We start from the raw sequence: 17290 nt of genomic DNA, 5'->3' as shown, positions 1-17290 counted from the left end.
ACAGTGGTGGTGTGGTTTGTGGTTCACACGTACCCCTAGACATCTCCCAGCAGCCAGAAAACCTCAGCATTTTATAACAAAACTGCATTGATGGACTCTGTTAAGTAGCTTCCCCTGATCTCCTTGCTTGTTTATGATTTACAGAAGGGGGGGGAGCCTCAACGCAGCTGTAATTCATATTCAGGCAGTGCGAAAACAGGATCTTGTGTAAAACATCGTTTTATTTTTGTTTTTTTTTATTCTGAGTCAGCGAGCGCTGGAGGTGTTTTCGCCTCCCAGGCTCTGGTTGTGCCATTGAAGTGGAGATGTGTGTGTGTGTGTGTAGGGAACAGCCATCCTCTTGCTATATGTGAAGATCACAGCCAGGCATCGAGCAGCAGTGTTTACAGCAAATATATCACGGATCTGATCGAATTCTTGCTTCCTGTCTCTGTTTCCTGTGCTGTTTCGTGGGCTAAACTCTTGCAAGTAGTTGTAGTAGAAGTGAAGTTTATTTGTTGACATTGTTTGAGACAATAAATTATGAAAATGTACCTTTTTCCTTTTTCTTTCCTGTCATTCAGCATATTTAAGTGTATAGGTTTACTCTTACTTATTGCTGAAAATTAGCTGAGTATAAGCCATCTTGGTGTGTGTCAAGATAACATGTAGAGTTTCCTGTTGATGTCTGATCGCGCTACTGATCCTCCTGCCCAAGATACATCATGGTTTTTGGGTTCTCTTAAAGTTTCATAAAATCTACAGTACAGCTAATTTCATTCCTTTATTATTATTAATGTCTATTCTTTAGATTAGCATGCTGTAGAATACATCAGTAATCTTGCCCTGAATAAGCTGTTTCATATAAGAAATGTTTATATATAGTCCACAAGACACAATAATAACTGAATTTACACAAATGAACCAGTTCAAAAGGTTACATATGCTCGATTCTTAATACTGTGTGTTGTTATCTGGATGATCCATGACTGTTTTTATGTTTTGTGAGAGTTTTTTGTGAGTCCCTTGTTTGTCCTGAGCTGTTAAACTGCCCACTGTTCTTCAGAAAAATCCTCCAGGTCCTGCACATTCTGTGCTTTTCCAGAATCTTCTGCACATTTGACCCCTTTCCAACACTATATGATGTTGAGAGCCATCTTTCACACTGAGGACGACTGGGGGACTTGTACACTACTATTACAAAGGGTGCAAACATTCACTGATGCTCAAGAAGGCAACATTAAGAAAAAGGGGAGGTGTAAACTTTTGATCAGGGTGATCAGTGTGAATTATTATTTTGCTTAAAGATTTTTTTTCCATTTAGTTCTGCCCATCAGAAGCTACATAAGATATTTCCCAGAAGACAAAATGATTTACATCAATCATTCTGTTCAAAAGTTTACACCCCCCTGGCTCTTCGTCAATATTTGCACATTATATAATAGTTGTGTACGAGTCTTTTTCTGTCATCCTCACTGTGAAAAGATGGATCTCAAAATCATATAGCTGCTGTTGGAAAGGGATCAAATATATAGAAGATGCCAGAAAAACAAAATGTGCAGGACCTGGAGGATTTTTCTGTAAAACAGTGGGCAGTGTAACTACTCAGATGTTGGAGATGTTGTGTACGTGTAACTGATATGTTTGATGACGTGTTTGAGGATTGAGAATTGGTTGTTATATGATGAATAAAACATGACTGGGTGTGATGTTATAGGAAAATAATCAGCAAAAGGGAGGCGTGATGTTACCACCTTTAATGTTATTTATTTTCTAATAACAACACATCTGAATGTGTTTTATTCCAGTTACACAACAGCAATTTCCAGACTTTATCTTTTCGGGAAAACTTGGTTTAACTCTGCTTTAAGTTGACGGCTACAAAACGCTGACACTGGAGACTCCTTCTAAAAATGCACAGAAAGTTTTGCCATATCAATGATTATGTACATTTTTAAAAAAAATTTGTTTATGTGGCACATCTGCCATACAAGTCCTTGTGCAAGTTGTTACCATAGAAACAAATACATATATTCGAACGAGTGCCTTGATGTAAACCTGTGATTTGCCTTGCTGTTTCACTATTCTCAGAGCTGCTGCTCTAGGAAATTAATCAATACCTTCTGACTGATCAGATTTGAGAATTCAACAGTGCTGTTTTATTAAATACACCAATACTAATAGTTAGAGATGCACCGATGCTAAATTTCTCAGCCGACACCCATAACCGATTATTCAGAGTGCTATCAGCCAATACCGATAGTTCTGCCTTTTATACCTTCTTTTAAATGAATAATAATTAATTCCACAATTCTGAAAGAAATGCAAATGAAAACTTTATTCTCTCCATTTGAACAAGTTGTTTCACAGTAACTGGTCTCATAAACAGAAAACACATTACTCACATTAACATTAACACATGAACTCAGTTCTGAAGATTAAAGTAAGATTTCTTCATATTGAATGTTATTGATTCATATTAATATTGACTGAATTCTAAAAAAAAAAAAAAAAAAACCCTCCTGTTAGTCTCGCTAAGTTCACTCTCCACAAACAAAAGCATTTCTACTTCATCACTGACATCAAACTGGTAATATATAATATTAACATTAACTGGATATGAAATATACTACTCCACAAATATATTTTTCTATGCCATATATATATATATATATATATATATATATATATATATATATATATATATATATATATATATATATATATATATATATATATATATATATATATATTTATTATACTTTTTTGTCAACTCATCTTCATTTGAATCTTTCAACAGTGTACTGGCCCTTTAATGCAGCGCGGCAAAAAAAATAATTTAGACTTGATGTTGAAACTCCCGCTTCACTGTTGCAGCGTCCAGTGTAAAATTTTATCAGTGCAGAGATTAGAGATTACAAACTGCAGTTTTGTCGTCATTCCACACAAGAGACATCATCTTTACACACAGCACGAAATCTATGTGTTTTCCCACCCTCCTTTCATTGACAGGACATAATCGGCCCTGAACATCGGATGTTTTTAAACTATCGGCCGATAGAGATTAATAGCCGATACATTGGTGCATCTCTACTAATAATGGTATTCTGTTTTGGCTCTTTGGCACTTCAGATATTATTAGTTACAGTGCTCCTGTATCTGAAATGATATAGACTGCTCATTTTAAATGATATGCTTACATCAGTGTGCTGTTTAAGATATAGTTTTCCCACTGCTATGCTTGTGTGACTAAACTAGGAGCATGGTATGAGTATTGACTGATCTTGCTTGCTTTCCTTTTTCCCTTTTTTCTTTCCTTCATACTCTCTTTTCTTCATGCTCACCTCCTTCTTCAGGATCCGTGGGAAAGAACCTGGCCAATAAGCCCAATGTGTACGTCTCAAGCAGTGCCGGAGCCAGGTGGAGAGAGGTACCGATACGCTCATGCACATCCTATTACTCTCCTGCTAAATGATTTATTATAAGCTTCCTAATATTGCACCTCTAACTGACTCTAATGCTAACGTGGCTTCAGGCTCTGGCTGGTCCTCACTTCTACACCTGGGGGGACCATGGAGGCATCCTGATGGCTATTTCCCAGGGTGGCGCCACCCAGACACTTAAGTGAGTCATTGTTTTTTTATTTTTTAATAACCTTTATGTATCTGTGTGCCTGTGTACCCACTCGCACTAACCCTACGTACACACTAGTGAGTGACAAGGTAACAGGCACTCATTCATTTTCTGTATACGTGCCTTAAACAGAGCTGTGATTTCAGAGACAAGAAGTGAGATTTGAATTGAGATTTTTGTTAAGTCTAGGCAATTGGGTATTATTTCAAATGATTTCTTGGAACAATCCTATGGCACAGGTCGTCTTATGTTTCTTCAGTTCCTTCTTCACAACTTTAGTACCTACAGTTACTTCCTACTTACTGTTTGATGTGCAAAAAATGGAAAAGAAAATGGAACTGTGGTTTCGTTTATCTAGTTATATACAACCTCTAAATAAATGTACATTCTGTATATACAGACATTACAAGGAAAAATAAAGCTTGGAACAAAGTAACTGATATTGTTGGTGCCTCGGGTGAACTACGCCTTGCAGAATCTGCAAAATGTTCATTTTTTTAAGAGATCAGTGTAAATTATTATTTTATATGAATTTATTACTGTCCTATATAAGATATTGACATTATAATTTACACTGATCATCCTGTTCAAAAGTTTAACTATACACCCCCCCCCCAGCCGCTACACATCCCTGTGTTACTTTTGCTTAAAATTCATTGTAATTTTACAATATACTCTACTTCAAACCATGGTTATTTTTTCCACCATATGCTGTTGGATAAAAGGCGAATAGACAGTAGTGAAAGGAGAAACTTTGAAGTCCCCTTGAAAAGCTCAGCATTTATTCGATGTGTTGATGTAATTTCTACTGAAACAGGAAGTCAGGGCTGGACATATCGAGCAGCTCCTCCACCTTTTTAAATAGCCAATAGCATTAAACATGCCTCACAGCTCGGGCTAAGCCGTACTTGACAGTTAGTACCGTGTATTTTTAAAATGTCGGGGGTGGGACACGTCAGATTCTAGACAGCATTTGATTAGACAGAAAATCTGATGAGAAGCTGAAGTGCATAATGATGTCACCAGAATGTTCGATCAGTATTGGTGGTAGAGATAGAGCGATAGACTGTACATTTTGAAGTGTGTGTGTGTATATATATTCTTAATGATTCTAAATGTGAATTTTGTCATTGTTTTGAAGTACCCTAGCCAGGGCTCTACGGTAACAATTTGTTTTAGGAGCACTTGGGCTTCTAATTACAAAAGTTTAGGAGCACAGTCAAAAATTTAGGAGCACAATTGAAGTTTAGTTTTTTTGTTTGTTTGTTTTTTTAGAGATGGTAACGTTAATGTGCCACAATATAACACACAAGTAGGCATGAGAAAACTTGAGCTTGTCAATTATGTTATTAATTAATTATGTTATTAATATACTATTAGACATTTTCCACGGTCATGGTTCTGGGCTGGAGCCAGTTCTCGAACCGCTCTGTGTATATTGTGTATATATCTGAATAATCTCATATAGGATGTGATTGGGTGAGTTCATTTACCCATCAGATGCAAAGAGCTTTAGTTTAATGGTGTTCATTAGGGATGCACCAATCAGGATTTTTATGACTGATACCAATCCAGATACCAATCGTTTTTTTGTTTAAACTTTAATCAGGAGGTCTGTCATAAACAGTTAAATGTAAGATCTCTGCTCATGGTCACTGTTAATTTAGTTAAAATAATAGCAGTGACAAATACTGTTGGTTAATTGATAAGTAAACAAGCATAAAATATTTATTTTTAAATATCTTAAACAATAGAGAGTCCTAATTAAAAGTAGACTAACACAAAAATGATCCATATTAGGAAAAAGGCTAATAGCCTTCTAAGGAGATAGCAAACTAATCTTAATCTCAAATTTATATTAAGTGCAACCCATTGTAATTAAACATCATTTAATTTCTCATTTTATTTATATTTTATGAAGTTATTGTAATATCTATTTTTTATATTAAGTGACTTATTTATAACTAAGCACATTTTCTGTCTTTACATTTTATTAGTTTTTTGTTTGTTTGTTTATAAGTAGTTCCTTTTGGATCGGTTTCCCCAGTACAGTGTTGTCATGTCTGCTGATAATATTGAATTATTTTGGGGAATTAAATCAAAACATGGAAACTGGAGTTGACTTTTCTAGTGATATTTGGCAACCCAGAGTTTAAATTAGTAAATGTGATGTGCATGAGCCGGGACGAGTTACTGAAGAGAGTGAAGGAGAGCGGCAGCGTACTGTATGTGTACAGACTGAACAGTAGCTACTCTTGATTATGATTGGTGAGGAATTATTTAACAAAGAAGTTGAATTAAAACCCACCTTGTAGCGTTAGCATTATTATTAATTTACAGCCGACACCGCTGTGGCTACACGAGCAGGTGAAAGTTCAGGTCATTTTGCGTGATCAGTAAAAGATGGCGGTTTGAAAGAAGCAGATGATGTACAGTGTTACTCTTGTCATCATAATGGCTTCTCTGCAGTAATTCCACACTTGTTCGGTTGACTGAAGAGATGAAAAGCAGTATGAAAGTAACTGTTGCTCGGTGTAGATGCATTTTGGAATTTTATTTTTTATTTGTATTATACAACTTCGAACAGGTCACTTGCGCCGGTGCGAATAAATCTTTATTCACAGTCACGCAAAGAATTTTTCGGTCGCAATTGCAAGTGAAATGGTCGCACTGTAGAGCTCTGACCCTAGCTTATAGATAACCTTATGGTTAACAAATTTATACTAAAAGCCACAAAGCTTCAGTTTTGATTTCATGGAGACTTTAAGGCCACCAGGCAACCTATACCATTAGATTGGTCTAATAATTTTACTCAAGTTTATGTGTCACTTTCACATTTCATATAACTTGCATACAAATTCTCGATGAGTCAGAACTGTCTGAGCTCTGTGAGTGGAAGGCATAGTGTTACTATCTTTCCTTTCAGTCAGAGCGACACTAACCAAGTGAGCTTATGTATGAGGAAGAGGGTAGTTAGCACTTTCCTCTGAGTGTGTTACCCTGCCCATGACATAGCGGCTGGCTTCATGTGTCTCAGAGGAAACGTGCTAGCCCTGACCCTTGCTCGTTATAATCTATCACATGACAAGAAAGAACTAGACAGTTGACAATGACTAATATTTGGAGTTGGGGAAAAATGCAAACACAACGCAGCACAGCCTTCGTGAGTGGCGTCTCCGCTAAATATCGGCCGATGCCTTTTGGAAAATGACTCGGATGTGTTAAAACACGGAAGGCACGAACACTGCGGTGCTTTTCCTTTACCTGAGGCTTTGTGACCGTCTGTGACACAGGTTCAGCACCAACGAGGGCGAGACGTGGAGTGAGTTCCAGTTCTCCAAGCAGGATGTCTACGTGTACCAGCTGCTGACCGAGCCGGGCGAGAAGAGCACCATCTTCACTATCTTCGGCTCCTACGCTGATCAGTCACACAGCTGGCTCATTCTCCAGGTCAACGTCAGCGACGTGCTCGGTGAGGATGAAAGCTTTCGTCAGCCGTACAGCTGTTTTTAAGTCGCTTTCCGTTCGTCTCGAACTGAAACTTGCCTCGTGATTAAGGTTGCCTTATGACCACGAGGTTTTAACGGCAAGTCACGTGACTCTAATTTTAGTGTAGTCCATCTTAGAGTCAGCATGATAAATATACTAACTCAGTGTATTGCACATTCATTTCCAGCATTGTGTGATTTGCACATACAGTCCCCTCTGAACGGCAAGGCCAGTTCATTTGTTTCTGCTATACACCAAAGACATTTGGGTTTGAGATTAAAACATGGATATCAGACAAGAGTTTAGGATTTCAGCTTTTACTTACTGGTATTTACATCTAGATGTGTTAAACAACATAAAACACAGAATCTTTTGTATCAGACGATGCAATTTTTAGGTGAGCAAAAGTAGGTCTTGAAGTAAATTAAAGTAAATAACACTTAATATTTAGTTGCATATCCCTTGCTTACAATAACTACATCAAGCGTGCAACTCACTGACATCACCAGACTGTTGGTTTCTTCTTTTGTAATGCTTTTCCAGGCTTTTACCACAGTCTCTTTCAGTTGTTCAAAGCCAAACGTCTTCAGTCTACAGCAAAAAACAAACAAACAAAAAAAAAAACAGATTTGAATGGGCTTATATATAGCAGATTAAATAGCAGATTTTCCTCTCGCGATTATGCATCAGTTTTCTTGATCACAGCTCTAAATTGCTAGTGTTTTTATATGCAGGTGTGCCATGCACCGAAGGTGACTATAAGCCCTGGTCTCCGTCTGATGAGCGAGGAAACGGCTGCGTTCTGGGCCGTGAGTTGCTCTTCAAGCGTCGCTCGCCACACGCGACCTGCTTCAACGGCGAGGACTTTGATCGACCTGTCAGCCTGTCTAACTGCTCCTGCACACGTCAGGACTATGAATGGTAATTTGTTTTATAAAAGTTGATACAGTGCAGTGAAAAAAGATTAGCCTCCTCCTGATTTCTATTTTTTGCATATTTGTTACAATAAGTGGTTTCCGATCCTCATGCAAAATGTAATAAGCAAACACAAAACAGTTTTTAAATTGTTTCTTTTTCTTTTTTTTTTTTTTTAAGGAAAAGGGTCATGCAACACATGTATGACTCATGTGGAAAGTAATTTCCCCAAAACTTTAGCAGCTTCCACCTTTAGCAGCAACAACTGCAACCTAATGCTTCTGATAACTGAAGATCAGTCTTGCGCTTACATCACTGTTTAGGAATTGCCGCCCAATCTTCTTTGCAGCACTGCTTTAATTAAGCCACATTGGAGGGCTTTCGAGCATGAAGTGCCTATTTAAGGTTCTGCCACAGCATCTCAATGGGGTTCAAGTCAGGACTTTTAAGTCTAGGGCCTTTCCCAAAGCTTCTTTTGTTTCGTTTGAGCCATTCAGAGGTAGACTTGCACTTCTTTTTCGGATTACTGTCTTCCTGCATAATCCAGTTGCTCTTCATCTTCAGATCACAGACTGGAAATTCTCCTTTCGCTTTTTCAGGTAGAGAGCATAATTTGTGGTGCTGTCATTTATGGCGAGTCACTCAAGCCCTGAAGCATCAAAGCATCAATCCCCACACCATCACGCTATCACCATCATGTTTCACTGTTGGTGTGATGTTCATATTAAGGAATGCTGTATTCCAATTTTGACTCATTAGTCCACAGAACATTATCCCACGAGGCTTGGGGGTCATCAGCAGTTTTTGGCAAATGTTATACAAGCCTTTATGCTCTTCCTGGTTAGCAGTGGTTTTTGCCTTGCAACTCTCCCATGAACTCCATTTGCATACAGTCTATTTCTAATAGTGAAATTGTTAACACTTCCCTAATCTGAGCGAGCGAGGCCTGCAGTTCTTTTATGACTTCCTGGTTTAGTCATCAATGTTCTCTTGGAGGAATTTTGGTAGGCCTGGCCACATCTGCGAAGATTCACTACTATTCCAGAAATCATGGTATAGTATGCTGATCTTTAATCCTGTTTGACATTGCTAGAAAGGTTCTATTTAACTTGATATTTAGGTTCAACAGGGCTATCAATCAAGTAATCAAGCCTGGCTTTGTCTAGTCTAATTGAACTCCATTATTAATCAGATTTGCTTAATTGGTTAATTGAGTAAGGGGTAAGATGGTCTAGTGGTTATGTTTACCTCACACTTCCAGGGTTTGGGACTTGAATCCTGCCTCCGTCCTGTGTGTATGGAGTCTGCATGTTCTCCCCGTGCTTTGCGGATTTCCGCTGGGTACTCCAGTTTCCTCCCTCAGCCCAAAGACATGTGTTGTAGGCTGATTGGCATTTCCAAATTGTCCGTAGTGTGTGAATGTGTGCAGCTGTGCCCTGCAATGGATTGGCACCCCGTCCCGGGTGTCCTCCCTCCTTGTGCCTCATGTTGCCTTGGTTAGGCTCCAGGATCCCCGTGACCCTTTGTAGGATAAGTGGTATGGAAAATGAATGGATGGATGTGTTATTTGAGTAACAAAGCAGTAATTACATTTTCACACTCGGCCAGTTGGTGATAACTTTTTACCTTCAATAAATGAAATGATTATTTTTTAAAAATGTATTTTGTGCTTATTCAGGTGGTGGTGGTGGTGGTTGTTGTTTTTATATAATTTTTTTTTTATAAAGATCTGAAACAAGTGGGACAAATATGCCAAAATAGAAGAAATCAACAAGGGGGTGAATACTTTTTCAAGGCACTGTACTTGGATACAAGTTGTACATCCAGACTTTCTTTACATTGAAAAGGCATAGAACTCTTCACTGAAAATGCAGAATTTACAGAGTAATTCTTAACCTTGAACACCGCAGGGTGAGTGATTTAGCTCGGTTTGTAGGTTTGGCATACACACCTCCTGTTGGCCTTCATTTCTCTTTCACTAAATCACCATGTCACATGGTCACTAAATTCCAGCCTGTGTAGTTTCAGAGTGCCTGAGGAATGCCAGATAAATTCTTCCAAATTGCCTTCAAGATTAACAGTCGTGATAAACAATAAGTGCTTCTCAAAAAGTGCTCTTGTTCTCTCTTTGTCTCTCAGTGATTATGGTTTCAAGCTGAGTGAGGACCTATCTCTTCAAGTGTGCGTTCCTGACCCTGAGTTTTCGGGCAACTTGTACGCCCCTCCTGTGCCATGCCCGGTGGGCACGATGTACCGCCGCAGCAAAGGGTGAGATAAGGAAGGCTGTTCTGAGAAATGATTTGAGTTCATGGGCTTGCAGCAGTAGCACCACCTAGTGTCCAAATGTGTCTGAAGCAGTGAAACATTACAAAAAAAAGTTTTGATTTGTGTGGATCTCGAAATGTCTTCATAAACGTTTTGGTGGTTTTTGATTGGCACAGGTATAGAAAAGTGCCGGGTGATAGCTGCACTGGTGGAGATGTCGAGGCCCGGTTGGATGGAGAGATGCTCCCATGTCCTATTGGAGGTCAGAATCCTGGTTTCTTGAATCTTCCTGTTTCTTGCTCTCTTTATTTTTTATTATTATTATTTATTATTTTATTTTATTTAGTTTTTTTAAGCCATTTATCCCACAAATACCAACCACTGCCAACTAATACTACTACTAGATCAATATTAATCCCAAATTTATTATCTCAAAAGAAGTCCAATGACTTACAGAACCTTTCACTTTTGAGTTGTTTGAGGCAACATTCGGTCAAATGCAAAAGAACCTGAGGAAACAAGTTGGACTGCGATCTGTTTCACGAGTGGACAAATCATATATTCGCTGGCCACTTTATTAAGAACACCCATACACCTGCTCACTAGCAAAATGCATAAAATCATGCAGATGCAGGTCAAGATCATCAGTTAATGTTGACAACAAACATCAGAATGGGAGAAAATGCCTTCTCTGTGATTTTGACCGTCGGAGGAGAATGGTCAGACTGGTGAGCTGACAGGAATGCTGTGGTAACTCGAATAAGTACTCTTTACTGCCATGGTGCGCAGAAAAGTATCTCAGCATCTCACACAAACACCTCAGACCTTGATGGATTTGCTGGACAGCTGAAGATTAAGAAAAAAAAACAAAGTTCCCCAGTCTTACAGAAGATATACAGTATGAGATCTGCTAAGATCTGCACTTATTGTTTTCAGAGAAAAATAAAATTCACAATCGAGAATTGAGCCAAAGCGATTGAGGAAAAGCTGTCAATCCTGTCAGAACTCTTTCCACCTTCAATGTGAAATTACAACGTAATTTAATACAATCAAGTGAAGAACAATCAAACATTTTAGGGATAAATGAAAAAACAATACAATAACCTGGTTGCACAAGTGCGCACACCCTTGTGTGTTCAGAATTAACCAATCACGTTTCATCAGAAATCCCTGCCATTTTAACAGGGGTGTGTAGACTTTTTATATCCATTATACAAGTGCTTCTTATAAAGTGGTCTGTGAGTAGGTGGTGAGCTAGTTCATTTATATTACATTAATTCAGACTAAGGGAAACAAACGAGTTTATGATCATTATTATTATTATTCTAACAAAGTTTTTAATTTTGCACATTGTGTTTTTGCCAAACATTTCAGCTATAAGCTGTGATGTTCTTTCCCCATGTTTACGTTTATTCTTTTAGGGGACGCTTTTATCCAAAGTGACTTACACATGAGGAAATACAAGCAAAGTGATATATCGAGTGGAGAACAATACAAGCAGTGCTACCTTACAAGATCTTTAATTGAGTTCTAGAGTAGAGGTGTAAGTGTGGGTTTTTTTTGTTTTTTTTTAATATAAAGCTGGGGGTCTTTTGGGGTGGGGAGGGTTCAAATTAGGGGTAAGTTCAGTGTGCGTGGAAGAGGTGGGTGTTTAGCCTCAAGGAGAGTGTTGAAGTAGGGGACTGCTATTTCAGACCAGGTGTTGTACAGTATGTGAGCATGAAGTCCTTGAATTTGATGCTGGCAGCTACAGGAAGCTAGTGGAGGGAGATGAGAGGGTGCGGCATAGGACCTTTTTGGGGGTGCTGCTGCATTTTGAATCATCTGAAGGGGTTTGATGGAGCTGGCTTGGAGGCCCCGGAGTAGTGTGTTGCAAGAGTCCAGTTTTGAGATAACAAGAGCCTGGATTAGTATCAGTGTGGCCTGATCAGTGGGGATAGGGACTGATTTTCTTGATATTATACAGAATTATACAGAATTGAACATTTAAAGATATTTTCAGTCTGGCTAGCCTCCTTCATTTCTGTGAGGTGGCTATATGTTATGCTAAAGGACAGCCTTATTTTGCCTCTTTTTCTTGGTATTTCCACATACCTGCGTGTTCCCGATTCTGAAAATATTATGTCATCTGTGCAAGCTAATGAATCCGCCTAGTTAAAACCTTTCTACCGACCAACAGATTGCGCCTCAGCCGAAGCATGTAGTGCTCGACAATCATGGCCTTGTTTGTTTTGTCTTTTCCTGATTGGCCCACCTCTGCATTCTGACATGAATTATGCCTTTTATTGTTCAAAAGTAAAGCTCTGCTCATAGTGTCAGTATACAGTGTAATGACCGTTTGGCATTTCAGGTTGCTATGTTTGACGCAGCGCATTAATCAAAATCAGTGTGTGGATTGTGGTTGTTCCTGTTCTCCAGTCATGAGTGTATTGAAAGTATAGTTATCTTTTTTTAAACATAATTTTAAGATATCTTTAAAAAAAAAAATAAAAAAAAACATGACTCAGAATATTGATATGCAGTGAAACTGGCTAGTTTCTTCATCTCAGCCTTCCTTTTACAATTTCGCTTGATCTGAGAGCTGCTGAGCTCGGTGTCCTTTCCCTAATGATGACTCACAAGGCTGACCAATTACATTCAAATCTTCATTATGTGTGTTTGTTTGTAGAGAGTAATGAATTCATCCTGTACGCCGTGAGGAACTCTATCCACCGCTATGACTTGGCTACAGGTGTCGACCAGCCCCTGCCTCTCTCAGGACTCCGTGAGGCGGTGGCTCTGGACTTTGACTATGAGAAGAACTGCCTCTACTGGGCCGACATTTCACTTGACACCATACAGGTACAGCGCTTTCAGCAGGTGTATGTCCTCGTTTTCATTGTGAGTGAATGTCCTCAGGGACTACTACTACTACTACCACTAATATTATTATTATTATTATTATTATTATTATTATTATTATTATTATTATTATTACTACTACTACTACTACTACTAATACTACTACCTATACTACTACTAATACTATTACTACTACTAATAAAAAAAATAATAGTTTGAATGTACATAATATTTCATGTTCAGTAATCCACTTTGGATTTGTTTAAGATTTTACTTCTAGACTCCTAAGATATAGCTACACTTTTACTAAACTTAGTGGCTAAATGACCCCTGTTGAGATCTGTAAAAATTAATCTGTAGAGGTTTGTCACTAAGTGACCTCCAAAACACTTTTACCTCAGTTTTTTTTTTCTTTCTTTCCATGCTAGTATAGCTAATGCTAAATTCAAAACGGGTAAATTGCATGTTAAGTGTGATAACCGAGTAAGTCTTGATATATTTACTATTCTATTTAATGGGCTACAGTTTCACATTTTTTTTCTCTGTGCACCCCAGGTAGACTGAGAAACATTAAAGTTTCATTAAAACTATGGTATTACATTTTGATTTTCTTTTCTAAGAAACATGGAAACGATTGCCTCTTTTGTGGCGATATAAAAATGATGAGCTAACTAATATCCATATGTATTTGCATTCATGTGCATGAAAACTTGACATTGTTTGCAGGGATTTAACAGCCCTAGTAAGCCCTCCATCACTTTGCGTTTCTATAGAGGCTGTGTTTGAATGGCAGTTCTGGCCAGGAGGTGATTGTTAGGAAAGGCCTGCAGAATGTCGAGGCTCTGACCTTTGATCCCGTCAGCCGACTCCTCTACTGGGTGGATGCTGGCTCTCAGAAGATAGAGGTAAATAAGATGGAAAATATGCCATATTTGTTCATGCCATAATGTTTTTGATACATTGGGTACAGTAGTGTATCACGTGTTGGCTTCATCTTGCTCAGGTCTCAAACCCTGATGGGGATCTGAGACGTACCCTGGTCAACTCTTCCATTTTGGAGCACCCTCGAGCCCTGGCCCTTATGCCTGGAGAGAGGTATGGGAGTTTCTGGACTTATTTTAGAATTTTTTTAATGGTTTGTTGCTTTCATAACGGGTTTAATCATTTGACACATCTGGTACACTTTTCCATCGAGCTTCTTAAAGTAGAAAGTGTGCTTCACTTTTTACACATATGCTAGGTACAGTACAAGTGACGCAAATTTCGTCATCAGCAGAGTACGTGCACACTGTACGTGCGCCGCCCAATTTACTGCTTTTGTACTATTTAGTTGTTCCACAAGGTGGCAACAGTGACCCAGGGCCGTTGATTCTCAAGGTAGTTGAAGAATATACTGAAGAGACGGAAACGAGTGCAGGTTAGAAAGTACCCGCATTTGTATAATTTTAGCCTTAAAGTGTATAAGGATTTGTATATGGGTGCTAATCGTGGCGAGAGATTGCCCAAGCATTGTTCTTCGTGTTGTTGTGATTCTTCTTAATTGTCGTCCTTCACACCAGAAGACCTGCTTTACTGCTCTGTACTGACTTCTGTAGGCCAGGGGTGGTAGTGCAAGTTGTCGTACTGCACATGAGTCGACCGCCTGTGTACGCACGCGTACATGTCAAAATGCTATAGTATGCTTTGAAAGGCTATGCGTACGACTGTGTGCATACACCTTTAAAATATATATATATATATATATATATATATATATATATATATATATATATATATATATATATATATATATATACCAGACGCTTAACAGTCAGGTTTGTTGTTAGCTCCTAAAACAAAAGAGCAAGCTTTTTTTTCTCACTCACAGTTTTCCAGCCATGTTCAATGCTCTATTCTTGAGAAGTCCAGCATAGAAAGAGTAGTGGAGACAGCAAACATTGGATTTTCCAAAAAGGAGTGCAGCTAGTATATAAAACCTTTTACGAGGAGTAGCGGCAGAGATCTGGCTAGTCAGCGATCTATCTGATGACGAGCGCAATGGTGGCATTAGCATGAAATTTGAAGCTTTGAAACCTATTTGAGTGGAGTGTATAGATGAGGAGCTGAGACAGCTGGAAAGAGTATGGACTACTTCATCAGTCATTTTGGTAAGAGATGAATTTCCCATGGCGCCATTATCAGCACGTAGTCATAAGGCATTTGGGTAAAAGGAACCTGTTACCTAAAGTGAAAATAGACCAGCATGTTGATGAAAGTAAAGAAGTCAACTCCACATTACAAAATAAACCTTGGACGATATATATAAAATGTATGTGTGTGTATGTATGTATGTATGTATGTATGTATGTATGTATGTATGTACAAGTAATTCAGGCTGGAGTTCTCCTTGTAGCATTCAAAGAATGGGGTGTATTAGTAAATACAGTTAAACATGTAAGTATAGCCACAATACAGGTAAATACAGCCACAGCACACCTTTGAGTGTTTTTTGTTTGTTTGTTTGTTTGTTTACACCAGTTCTGTTGAGTGACCATAGTGGGCCTGTAGTCCGAAGTTTCTTCTAAAATGAAATAATGTAATAATTTTCTAATAGTTGACCTGTAAGCCGTCATAGTCTGTAGCGTTTTAATCCATCATGCTGTTTGTTAGCCTGATGTTCTGGACGGACTGGGGAGACAGAGCAGCCGGTGTATACCGAAGCTGGATGGACGGCTCCAACGTGTCTCGCATCGTGTCGGATGGTGTGCGCTGGCCCAACGGCATCACGGCTGACGAGAACTGGCTCTACTGGACCGAGGCGTATGGGGACCGCATCGAGAGATCCGACTTCACTGGGGGACAGCGCACAGTGCTCATGGAGGGGCTGCCTCATCCCTACGCTATAGCTGTATTTAAGGTAAAGCCTACGTTAAACTTCCTTTCTTATTGAATTTAGTTTGCCTAATTTGTTGTAATTCATTTAACCCTTTTGTAGAAGTAATATGTTAATGTCTTTTTTACATCATAATTATATCAGTTCTTGTGAAAGGCTAGACTAATTTGCTGCTTGTCTCTTCAGAATGACCTCTACTGGGATGACTGGTCAAGAATGGGCATCTTCAAGGCACCGAAGTCAGGCTCACCAAACAGCGAGCTCCTCGTTGGCAGGCTGACTGGCGTCATGGACCTTAAAATCTTCTACAGGGGCAAAGCCAGAGGTCAGCCACTAGACCAGCACTGCTGAAGTTTTCCTTTCAAAACCGTAGGAATACATACTAACTACACAGGAGAGAAGCTCTTCTGTCCTTTTCTTATCTCAGGGGTGTGTGTGTGTGTGTTTACTGCAGGTCATAACGCATGTGCGGATCAGCCGTGTACACTGCTGTGTTTGCCCCAGCCGGGCCACAGGCATAGCTGTGTGTGTCCAGACGGAGTAGCCACCACCAGTCTGCCCTCAGGAGAGCTCCAGTGTCAGTGTCCCAGTGGGTACCAGCTCCAGAACAACTCATGTGTGAAGACAGGTGAGAAACCTGCACACACGTCACATTCCCACCAGGATACAAGGAGAGGGTGTGGCGGTATACAGGTCTGCATGGTGAAAGGTTTCTTGAAACATATATAAACTGACGTTGTTTAAAGAGATGGGAGTCGCGTATGAAACTTGCAGGGCAAAAGAGAGGAAGCACGTTTCCAATTATGTCCAAAAACACCTCCAGAGACCGACCAGTAGCTCAGGTTTGCCGATGAAACCGCATTACGATGCCCATCACAAACGCTCAGTAAACCTTTTCGTTTTACACGGCTGCTGCTCTCGAGTGGAGAATTCATTTCTGGTTTAATTCACTGCTTCAGTAAATGTCTGTACTGAGTCAGATTATTATTATTATAAACATGCCCTGCTGCTTTCAAGTTCATTAATCCAGTGATGTATACGGTGAACCGCGACAGGGTCATTGGGCCCAAGGCTCGTTGATGTGCGTGGGGAGTGAAGGCTAACTTGTCTGGTCTGATCCCATTGAAGAGCTACTGTAGCACAAATTACTGAAAAAGTTCATGCTGGCTATGATCTGATGGAAAGGTGTCAGAACACACATCATAATGTGTTTATTCTGCCCGTTTTCTCTTTGTTCAATAGAACACACTTGTCTGCCGAACCAGTACCGATGCTCGAATGGCAAGTGCATCAGCA

At 39.3% G+C, this 17290-nt stretch overlaps 1 protein-coding gene across 2 annotated transcripts in view; it reads left to right on the top strand.

The window, feature by feature from the left end:
• The window catches only part of sorl1 (sortilin-related receptor, L(DLR class) A repeats containing), an 88923-nt gene that overhangs the window by 44937 nt on the left and 26696 nt on the right, over window positions 1-17290 (top strand). For both annotated transcript variants that reach the window (XM_017490708.3, XM_017490707.3), the window contains exons 11-23: window positions 3336-3409; window positions 3515-3603; window positions 6906-7084; window positions 7836-8022; window positions 10156-10284; window positions 10458-10543; window positions 12950-13122; window positions 13896-14027; window positions 14126-14217; window positions 15772-16018; window positions 16181-16319; window positions 16449-16622; window positions 17237-17290. The exon at window positions 17237-17290 is cut by the window's right edge and continues 60 nt beyond it. In XM_017490708.3, coding sequence (XP_017346197.2) covers window positions 3336-3409; window positions 3515-3603; window positions 6906-7084; window positions 7836-8022; window positions 10156-10284; window positions 10458-10543; window positions 12950-13122; window positions 13896-14027; window positions 14126-14217; window positions 15772-16018; window positions 16181-16319; window positions 16449-16622; window positions 17237-17290 — 1755 coding nt within the window. The remainder of the gene's footprint in view (window positions 1-3335; window positions 3410-3514; window positions 3604-6905; window positions 7085-7835; window positions 8023-10155; window positions 10285-10457; window positions 10544-12949; window positions 13123-13895; window positions 14028-14125; window positions 14218-15771; window positions 16019-16180; window positions 16320-16448; window positions 16623-17236) is intronic.

This window comes from Ictalurus punctatus, chromosome 17 (genome assembly GCF_001660625.3).
Source record: "Ictalurus punctatus breed USDA103 chromosome 17, Coco_2.0, whole genome shotgun sequence".
In the NCBI taxonomy this organism is placed as follows: Eukaryota; Metazoa; Chordata; class Actinopteri; order Siluriformes; family Ictaluridae; genus Ictalurus; species Ictalurus punctatus.
The sequence above is the reverse complement of the archived record's forward strand: the minus strand, read 5'-3'. Positions and strand labels throughout refer to the sequence as shown.